Source organism: Arvicanthis niloticus, chromosome 26, assembly GCF_011762505.2.
Source record: "Arvicanthis niloticus isolate mArvNil1 chromosome 26, mArvNil1.pat.X, whole genome shotgun sequence".
NCBI lineage: Eukaryota > Metazoa > Chordata > Mammalia > Rodentia > Muridae > Arvicanthis > Arvicanthis niloticus.
This window is the reverse complement of record NC_133434.1, coordinates 12,375,885-12,386,161: the sequence shown is the minus strand read 5'-3', so window position 1 is coordinate 12,386,161 and position 10,277 is coordinate 12,375,885. Positions and strand designations below refer to the sequence as shown.

Here is a 10,277-nt window from a genome sequence, read left to right as displayed (position 1 = left end):
CAGACTCCAGAGTCTTGGTTTTATTGTGCAGTTTTTCTTTTCCTCGGTGAGATGCTGTAAGCTGTGGCGGTATTAAACATGGTGACGGGACAGGCAGAGCTGCCAGTGGGGAAGAGGATGCTTGGAAAAGCTATCTTCCAAAAAGTGTGCACACTGGATCTCACTCCACCACCTGCCCCCAAGATTATGAGGTCTTGTAAGAGGCAGGTTGCAAGACTCTGGCCTTCTGGGGGATCAAGGACAGTTAAGAGGGGCTGGCACAGAGGGGCAAGGGAAAGAAGAACAAAGAATCTCCCTTAGCAAGTTGGGTTCAACTGGATGGCTCTAGGATTTCCTTCCTGCACTGGCTTAGATCCTGGAGTCAGGGTTCTGGCTCCTTGAAGCAGAGGAGGGGGACTCGTCTTCTTCTGACACCTTCACTATAGGCAGTAGCCTTTAGAGACAGCAGGCTCATATTTTAGAGGAGGGGTGATCCCTCCCCCACCTCCTACCCCTTTCCCCAACATTCCCTGGCTGAACCTGCATCTTTACTGAGTGTGCCCTGGCCCAAGAACCCTAGAGGGGCTTGCTTCTTCGGACATGTAAGTGGTGGCTGAGAATGACCTGGTAGAATCTAAGTTCTCATTCTCATTGGACGGTCCGCAAAGGCCTCAGCAGTGCTCTCCTGTCTTGAGGTCTCCCTCCCTGCCTATTGGGTGATTCTTTCAACATAGTGTGACTGTACCAGGCACAGACACAGTCTAACTTCCCTCATTCATCTCTCTTTCAGGCATCTGGCTTGGTCAGCGAGGAGGAACTCGCCCCAGGGATGGATATCCCTGCCTCCCCATCATACACCCTTACGTTCTTTCTATCAGCTCTCCAGGGAAGTACAGACTAAATAATCAGAAGCAGCCCTGGGATACAGAGTACAAAATGACAGCTAATGGTGTGCCTCGAGGGTGAAGTGGCAGGGGTGGGGCGAGGGTGGGGAGGTGATGGCATGCAGCACTGGGGTTCCTCAGGAGGGACAGGGTCCCCGTTTCTCCCCATGTTTTGAGATATTTGAAGGATTTGGGGAAGGAGTCAGCTGACCCGGAGAAGCAAGACCTCTGCAGTGGACCTCAAGGTTTCCTGTTTCTCCTTGGGCCCAACCAGTCACAGAGAAATGAAATCCGTGGCTTGGAGGAGGGAGAGGGAAAGCAGGAGGAACAGCATCCATGAAGTGTTCTGAACCAGCAGGCTTATGCCACCACACTTCAGCAGTTTGTCTGTGGAGAGAAAAAGGGGGATGGGGAGGAGGGGAGCTCAGGACTCAGGGGGACAAAGACAGCACCAGGTGTCAGCTGTTCAAGGGAGCTAGCTGGTGCTTTGACATCTTAGCGGCTCCACCTAATGGTGTAACAGAATCTCCACACCACAAGAACCCCCACTGCACAGCCTTTCCCATTCACAGTTTCTTCAACTGTGTTTTTTGCTACAAACTTTCCCTATCTGGCTCCTGATCCTGCCCCACTCACACAGAGGGCAGCGGTTCCCCAGGGAAACAGCAGTTAGGGGAACACGAGAAGGCTATAGTACCCTTCTCCCCTCAGCCCCAGCTAATGGAGCTGCCTGTTCGGACCCCCACCCCGCCACCCCCATAGGCCCATTGTCTACCCCAGCCTGGCTAACCTGGACATTTCATCTTTTTGGGGACCAGTCTCACCTCTATACACATGGACAGTTTTATTGAAGCTCATGGTATTCGGGCCTGAGACTCGAAGCTCACAAGAGTAGTCGCCCTCATCCTTGGTGGTGAAGTTGGCTAGGGTAAGGACCTTGATATAGCGATCGTTGGCTACAGTGACCCGGGAGCGGTACATATGTTCGGGTACCCCGAGGGTGCCTGCGAGCACGTGCTTCTTCTTCTCTCGGGTCAGGCTGAACTCGTGCTGGATGGGCACGTGGGTGTTGTTCTCATGACGGCAGTCCAGGCGAAGGCTCTGGTTCACCAGGCAGGCTGTCAGGCTGGTCACCTTCTGCCCTCGGGACATCTGCAAGACTGGCACAGCAATGCCTTCTCTGAATTGGGGGAGATACAGACCCAGGGCCTCCCACCTGCAGGAAAAGTAGACTTGACCTGGGAGGATGTGGGGTTCGCACTCATCCCTGGGGTATTGGTGGGATGTTCTATCACCTGCAGACTCCAATTTCCATAATCTACTGAAGTTCTGGGCCCCACCAATGTGTTTCAAGAATAGGAGATCAAGAGCAGTGTAGTGTTTTTCTTTGTTTGTTTGTTTTGTTTTTGTTTTTAATGGTTTTTCAAGAAAGAGTTTCTCTGTCTCGAGAACAGCTCTGGCTATCCTGGAACTTGCTCTGTAGACCAGGCTGGCCTCAAACTTACAGATCCATCTGATTCTGGCTCCTGAGTGCTAAGATTAAAGATGTGCATCCCCACCGCCACCCAGCAAGAGGAGTTCCTAGATCCAGCATGGAATTTCCAATATGTCAAAGACCACCACAGGCAGGTGATCAGTGAGGTTGAGGCTCGCCCCCCCACCTCCCTGTACCCCCAGCCACCTGTGCCTCTGAAACTATGGCAAAGAGGCTACTTCTCAGAATGGGAGGAGCCAGATGCCTTAGAATGCCAGCCCTGACCCTTGCCCAGTACCTGAAAGCAGGAGAGTGATGCTGATGGCTGGGTTCATGGTCCCAAGAGTTCCGGCCTGGATTCTGCAGTGGGGGAAAGCTACAGGTCAGTCAGATGATAGGACAGATGGATCCCTTTTTACTGTGAGGGCGTGAGATCCACAGAGCACATGATGGACCCCTCAGCCCCTCTCTTTATCCCTTTCTCTTGAAGAATGACACTGCCTAAGGCCATTTGCCACTCAGAGAAAGCCAAGGAGGTGGGAGCCTATGTCCTGGGTGTGTGTCGGTGCTGTCCCTGAGCACCTCCCTGCTGGGGGACTTCATTACTTTCCTCTGGGACTTAAGACCTACAGGGCTCACACCTTTGATTCCAGTACTCAGGAGGCAGAGGCAGATGGCTTTCCAGGCCAGCCTGGTCTACAGAGTGAGTTCTAGAACAGCCAGGGCTATACAGAGAGACACTCTCTTGAAAAACAAAAACAAAACAAAAACAAAAAACAAAAAAATTGTTTTTTGATTTGGTAAGCTTTTACTGACTAGTGGGTCTGACTATATGCTTCACGGGGGGTTAAGCTCAGTCATATTGCTATATAGCCAGTCTCCAGAACTCAATCAGTTGTTCCAAATGAAAACTTTCTTATCCATTAAACAAACGAACAAAATCCCAAACACCTCCCTCAAGCACTGGTTCTTGTTTAGAAGATGGTCCCCAATGTCCAGGTCAGCCCTAGCATGTAGTAGATACTCAAATCCTCGCTCATCTATTTACTGACAGGGTTTCACTATGTAGCTTGGGCTGGCCTCAAACTCACTAATCTGCCTCAGTCTCCTGAGTGCTGGTGTTATAGACATGTACTTTCACCTGGCTTATTATTTTATTGAAACTGTATCTCCCAATGTATCTCATGATGTCCTGCCTCAGCCCCCTGAGAGCAGGATAAAAGATATTTACTGGATAAATGAGGCTCTCTGAACCTTACGCTCAAATAGGATTGTGATGGGGGTCTAAGAAAATGGTAAGTATTATGCCCCACGTGATAAGTGGTCCAGAAAGCTTAATGGTTAGGGATGAGATCAGGCAACTGAGGTGCCACAGAGGCCTGTACAGGTCACAGGACATGAGTGAGAGGCCACAGCACTCTGATTGCACATAAGCCAGAGGTGCTTGCAAACGACCAGTTCTTGAGTGTTCCTGGGGCTGCAGTTTTCTGGTCCTGGGTTCATAGCTGCCCTGCACAGGTTTTCTGCCATCCCGCAGTGTCCCAGCTCAACACATTGGCAGGTAGTCTAGCCTGTCCTTGCCCAAGAGAGTCACAGTCTGCTAGAATTCGCGAGCTCCACCTAGGCTACAAACAGTCTGCTAGAGTTCGCGAGCTCCACCTAGGCTACAAACAGGGCTGGGCCACTCTGCCATTCTCGCAGTTCACGGTCCACGGGGAAAGAGACTAGGGTCCCTCGGATGGGCTATGACAGTGAATGTCATCTCAGCCTGGGGAGGAGCTGCGGCCAGGATCCCAAGGCACTGTGACAGAGAAAGGGGACTATTTATTTGTCTTAGAGACAAGGTCTCCTTAAGAATCCCTGGTGAGTTTGGAACTCACCCAAGCTGTCTGATATAGCCCAAGCTGTATCAGACTCCATCCTTCTGCTTCCACCTCCCGAGGGCTGCCGGATTGCCGGATGCCATAGGGATTGGATTTGCTAACACTGGGTTCTGGAGGAGGGAGTGCGGGTTTGGGGTTCAGGGGAGGGAAGGGGGAACAACACTAGAGGACAGAAATGGGGCTGGGGCTGGGGCTGGGGCTGGAGAAGCCTGGCAGAACTAGACAGAGGGGTAGCATGATCCGGCAGAGGCGCTGCAGTTTGTTTCCGGCGCCCTGAATCTCATACCCAGCTCACCTAAGCCCGCACCCAGTCAAACTTTGCGCCCTTTCCCTGAGGCCCCGCCTGGCTAACCCCACCCTGCTGCTATTTCTGCATTTTAATCTTCCTCTACCAGTTGAGGTTCTCCTCCCTTCCCCCCTCCCTCCGCTCGCTCGCTCGCATCTTTTCTAGCTTTCCCTTCCCCCGCGCCTGCCACCCAGTCCCCTCCCGCAACATTGCGGTTTCCTTACCTGCGGTGCCCCGCACCCAGCCAGCCACGAGGTCACCCGGCGGAGACTCCCTCCAGCTTGTCACCCACCTCCTCCCTCTATTCGCACCACTAAGGCGATCTGAGCTTGGGGGGACCTCTGGGTGGGAGGCAGAACCAAAGGCTGTCCTCGATGTCCTTCCTCACGGTTCTCCTCCCTCACCCACTCTTAGAAAGCACCGGTCAGCAGGAAAAAGCCCGTGACCCTGCACAGCCTTCCACTCCCTCCCCGGCCTGGGAGCACGTTCCTTCCCCAGTTCCCGCGCCCCCTTATAGGAGCGCCCTGGTATCCTTTACAAAAGCTGTAGCTGGGGAAGATTTGCACCCTCGCCCTGAGACTGTCCTTGCATGCGCCGGTCCCTTCCGGCTCCTGATCTCACCTGGACTCCTCTAGCTGCAGCCTTCTTCTGGTGCGCCAACGCCTCCAGTTGCTGCACCCAGCGCGAAGCCCGCAGTTTTCACTAGGGGTGGGGAGAGAGGGGGGAGCAGGGAGGGACTCTAGATTCAGCCAATCGGAGGCTGAGGGAAAAGGATGGAGGGGGTGGGGTGGTCGGCGAGGGCTGACTGGAGATGTTCCATTTGGGTGTCCAAAGTGGCTTGCTGCTACTGAAAGGCACTCTCAGCCCTGTGGTTGGGCAGGCTTACCCTGGGAAAAGACAGTTAGGGACCCTGGGGATCGGGGTGGGGCGGCAGCCTTTTCAAACCCGGGACGCTCTCCTTTTAAGGTTGTAACCCTTTCTTTGCTAGAGCCTTCAGAAGCCTGGATAACCGGAGGGAGGCCCTCCAGCTTCCCCCTTCCTTTGCTTCTAGGCCGGAGACCTGCTCTTCTTGAGCCTCCAGTGACAGGTTTTTTCTTTTTTCTTTCTTTCTTTCTTTTTTTTTCCCCAAAGGAAATGGATTGGTTGGTTTCCATGTTAGAGCAGCCCTTTGTAAGCAAGGAGAGGGGTGCACCTGCCTGGCCTGTCTCTGCTTCTCAGGCATGCATACCTCCAAGTCCCCAAAACACAGTTAACTCCTCTGTGGGGGAAACAAGGCTTTCTGCTTATGACTCCAGATCTTGAAGTCGCACCTACCTTTCCCCTCCCTCCCTCCCTCCCTCCCTCCCTCCCTCCCTCCCTCCCTCTTTCTCTCTCTCTCTCTCTCTTTCTTTCTTTCTTTCTTTCTTTCTTTCTTTCTTTCTTTCTTTCTTTCTGATTTTTCTTGACAAGGTTTGTCTGTGTAACCCTGGCTGTCCCCAAAATTCTCTCTATAGAGCAGGCTGGCCTTGAACTTACAGAGACCCACCTGCCCCTGGCTCCTGAGTACTGGAGTTAAAGGCATGCACCCCCACTGCCAGCTGAACTTGCACTTTCTGACCCAACTAGCTAGAATAGAATACGGTCACTTCCGTGAGTACCAGATAATCTCATTTGGTCTCCAGACAAGGAAAGGAGGCATCTCTTCTACCCAGCATTGCAGGGGTCCTTACATTCATGGTCACTTACTAACCCCACTCCCATCCCAACAGACTCATCCTACCTTCCCCTTGTCACTTCATGGCTGGTTAGTCGTCAGGCTGATCAACTGTAGGACTTTGGAATTCAAGCGCCCAGTACTGAGCCACTCCACTCTTCAGTTAGTGGAAGAGAAAAGAGAGAACTTTCACTCAGAATAGGGTTATAAGATTAACCGGAAAGGTTGAGACCCTGTTTCTGGTCCTCAGGGGTACTCCATCTACACCATCAACTTGATGTCACCAAGAGGGTCTTTCTAAAACCTGTGCTAATGATTTGTTTACAAATTATTTTAAAATGAAATTTAAAATTGTTTATAGTGTGTGTGTTTGTGTGTGTGTGTGTGTGTGTGTGTGTGTGTGTGTCTGAGTGCACATATTTGGTTTGGAGAACAGAGGATAGATTTCCAGAGTTGGTTGGTTGGTTGGTTCCCTCCTTGTACCATGTAGTTCGTGGGGACTGAACTCAGGCCATCAGGCTTATTGGCAAGCACCTTTACCCACTGAGCCATATTGTTGGCCCCTGTGTTTATTTTTTTTTAAAGGCCAGTTTGGTTCCTGGTCTCTGAATTCTGGTTGGGGAGTCTTGTGGCTTGGCTCTGCCTCTCAGCCATCTGCCTCCCTGTTCTCCCATTTCTTCATGGAAGTTGGCCCTGGCGTGGCCACTGGAGCTTTCAATACAGTAAATGGCAGTGTTGGAAGCCATCCCTGGGCCTGCAGATGCAATTTCAGTCCCCTCTCTTGGAGAGCTAGGTGGTTCCCCAGTGCTGGAGATTCTAACAGGAGTGGGGCTGTTTTTCTGGTAAGCTACTGAACTTCTGGGGTCTCTATGTGAAGTTCCCCAGGGCTTGGATTCTAAGGAACAGGGGCCCTGAAGACCCAACCCTTTTGTAGATGAACTGGGTGGGTTCTTAGAAATGCACAGGGGAATTTCTAAGGACCCCAGTGCCCTGGCCTCAGCTGCTCACCATGGACACCATTCTTTCTCATTCATTCAGCCTCTTGTCTTTCTCACTCCACATATGCTGTGTTCTCCTGTCCCTGAACTGCTGTGTGTTCCTTCCAGCTTTGTGGCTTTTGAATCAGGTTCAGGGATCTTTCTTATCAGAGAACTTCTGCTTTAGTTTGACACTTTCTCCTTCCCCAACTTGGGGCTGGAGCTGGTTGGTTCTTTATTTTGGGGCAGGCACTGAACTATTACCCAGAGGGCTGTTAGGCATGTTGGGGCTCAGGATGGTTAAGGCCCTGGATGCTACACTGCACGCCCATCCAAGGCCTAGCTGTGCTACTTTGCCAAGGTTTCCAGGCCCTGGCCTACTTTCTAAGTCCCGAGGCATTCTGCCTTCAGGAAAGGGAGGGGAGCAGGGCCTGTTGGGAGCTTGCAACTTTGTATCTGCTTGAGCAATCTCTTCAGTAGGATGGAATCAAAGGCTCAAAGAAGACAACCCAGGATTCGGAAAGGGATGATGGATGGAGACGGGAGGAGACTAAAAGTCTCCCGTTTCCTAATGGACAAGTCAGAAGCTGAACGCTGGAAGGAGTTGAATCAAGGTAAGATGGCCTCTTGTTGGTCTCCTGGGTCCTCTCCTTTGTCTCCAGTAGCTCCAGCTTGGGACACATGGGCAACAAACTCCTCAAGATTAAAACAACAGCAAAAATAATTTTCTTTAGGACAACCCAGGGGTAGTCACCCTTTATAGTCATATAAACATAACCATGTAGGATTTTTGTCTTAGGGTTTTATTGCTATGCTGAGACACCATGACCACAACAACTCGTAGAAAGGAAAACATTTCATTGGGCCTGGCTTATATAGTTCAGAGGTTTAGGTCTTTATCACGGCAACAAGCATAGCAGCACTCGGGCAGACATGGTTCTGGAGAGGTAGCTGAGAGTCTACATCTGGATCCACAGGCAGAGCAGGAAGAGGAGAGTAAGCTACCGGGCCTGGCTTGAGCTTCTGAAACCTCAAAGCCCATCTTTCTGAGTTCGAGGCCAGCCTGGTCTACAGAGTGAGTTCCAGGACAGCCAAGGCTACACAGAGACATACTTTCTCTAACGGGGCCACACCTACTCCAACAAGGTCATGCCTCCAATAACATGACTCCTTGTAAGTCTATGGGGGCCATTTTCATTCAGACCACGACATTTTGTAAATGTTATCGGTGTTGGCAGTTATCCATTCCATTTCTTCTTCCCGAAGTGTTTCAGAGCAGGAGGTATGCACTGTGTCTTTAAAGAGGAACCAGAGTTGGTCATGGGTGGTAGGCTGCCACATTTGCAGCCCCCCAGTGAATTAAGCCTTCAGCATCTGTACCAATCCTGGGTGTGACCATGTGACAAACCTTGTGTGCTGCAAACAAACGCCTAAGCATTGCTTTTATGTTGACACTTACTTTCTTAGAAATTAGTTCCTGTGTAAAGAAGTCTGAGCTACATATGTGGAGAACTGACTGTGAGTCACCATTTGGGGTTGCCTAGCTCAGAGAGCTCCCAGGTGACATGCTTTTTGTGTATACATGACCACAAAAGTATGTGTAATTGTGATCCAATATACGATAGAAGGGAGGCTGGGGATGTAGCCCAGTTGGTGAAATGTTTGCCCAGCATGCATGAATCCCAGGGGTTAAACCAGGTATGGTGCTACATGTCTGTAATCCCAGAACCCAGGAACTGGAGGCAGGAGGGTCAGGAGTTCAAGGCAATGTTTGTCTACATAGAGAGCTTGAAGCCAGCCTGGTATACATGAGACCTTGTCTCAAAAAACAATGAATGAATGAATGAATGAATGAATGAGTAAATAAATTTCTCAAAACAACAAACTACCCCAGATCAACCCATGTTGATTCTAAAACATAGATGCAAATTATTGTATATTCCTTTATTAAGAAATGAAGATGCCGGTCAGTGGTGGCGCACGCCTTTAATCCCAGCACTTGGGAGGCAGAGGCAGGCAGATTTCTGAGTTCGAGGCCAGCCTGGTCTACAGAGTGAGTTCCAGGACAGCCAAGGCTACACAGAGAAACCCTGTCTCGAAAAAACCAGAAAAAAAAAAAAAAAAAAAAAAAAGAATGAAGACTGGGGGCTAGAGAGATGGCTCAGTGGTTAAGAGCACTGACTCTTCTTCCAGAGGTCCTGAGTTCAATTCCCAGCAACCACATGGTGGCTCACAACCATCTATAGTATGATCTGATGCCTCTTCTGGCATGCAGGTGTACATGCAGATAGAACACCCATATACATTAAATAAATAAATAAAAATAAATAAATAGATCTTAAAACAGACAAAAAAGCCAACCAACCAAAAAGAAATGAAGTCTGGATATAGGGAAACCCTGGTGTGTGTGTATATATATGAGAGAGAATCTCTCTGTCTCCAACTTGCTATATAACTGAGGATGACTTTGAGATTCTGACTGTCCTGTTTGTATCTTCCAAGTGCTAGCATGCAGTGTGTACCACCACAGCCCTGTGTGACCTCTTCCGGGCTCTCCAGGGCTTCTTATTACCTCAGTCAACAGGTCATGCAGAGGTGATGCTAAGAGATTCCTGCACACCAATCTTAGAGAGCCATGTATTTTGTCCCTGGTTTGCCGGAACATTCTTTCCTGGTGCCCACATGGGAAGAGTCTGCCTGTTCTGTGTGCTACCCTGAATGGTCCCAGGCTTTCTTACTGAGGAAATTACACAGCATCTGGAGCAAGAGTGCTTGTGCTATATACTGGTTACACATTTGGAAAAACATTGGGTGCGGTGACCTAGAGGACAGGTATGAATCTGGTGGCATTTTTAAGAGGTGGGGCCTGGTGGAAGGTAACTTGGCCGCAGGGGTCCCATCTTCATGAGTGAGTTTAATGAGGGACTGGGTTAGTCTCACCTCACCCTTGCTTTCACTCTGTATGATCTCTCTCCTCTGTGATTCCCCTACAAACTTCCCAGGAGCAGCTGGAAGGAAGGGTCCTACCAGATGCTGACCAGATGGGTCTACAATCTTGGGCTTCAGATTCCAAATCAGTGAGATTAAACACATTTCTTTTC

General features: G+C 50.3%; 1 protein-coding gene across 2 annotated transcripts; it reads right to left on the bottom strand.

Annotated features, from left to right (window-relative positions):
- On the bottom strand, nucleotides 1-5,265 carry Thy1 (Thy-1 cell surface antigen). Of its 2 annotated transcripts, none has more exons than XM_076924818.1 (4): nucleotides 5,128-5,265; nucleotides 2,636-2,697; nucleotides 1,688-2,023; nucleotides 1-1,250 (listed from the first exon to the last, which is right to left on the bottom strand). In XM_076924818.1, the coding sequence occupies exons 2-4, from the start codon at nucleotides 2,670-2,672 to the stop codon at nucleotides 1,138-1,140; spliced, it is 486 nt and encodes a 161-aa protein (XP_076780933.1). In that variant the 5' UTR covers nucleotides 2,673-2,697; nucleotides 5,128-5,265; the 3' UTR covers nucleotides 1-1,137. The 2 variants fall into 2 exon arrangements, with proteins under 2 accessions (XP_076780933.1, XP_076780934.1); XM_076924819.1 differs by having other exon boundaries at nucleotides 4,731-5,164.
- Between the last annotated feature and the right edge of the window lie 5,012 nt (nucleotides 5,266-10,277).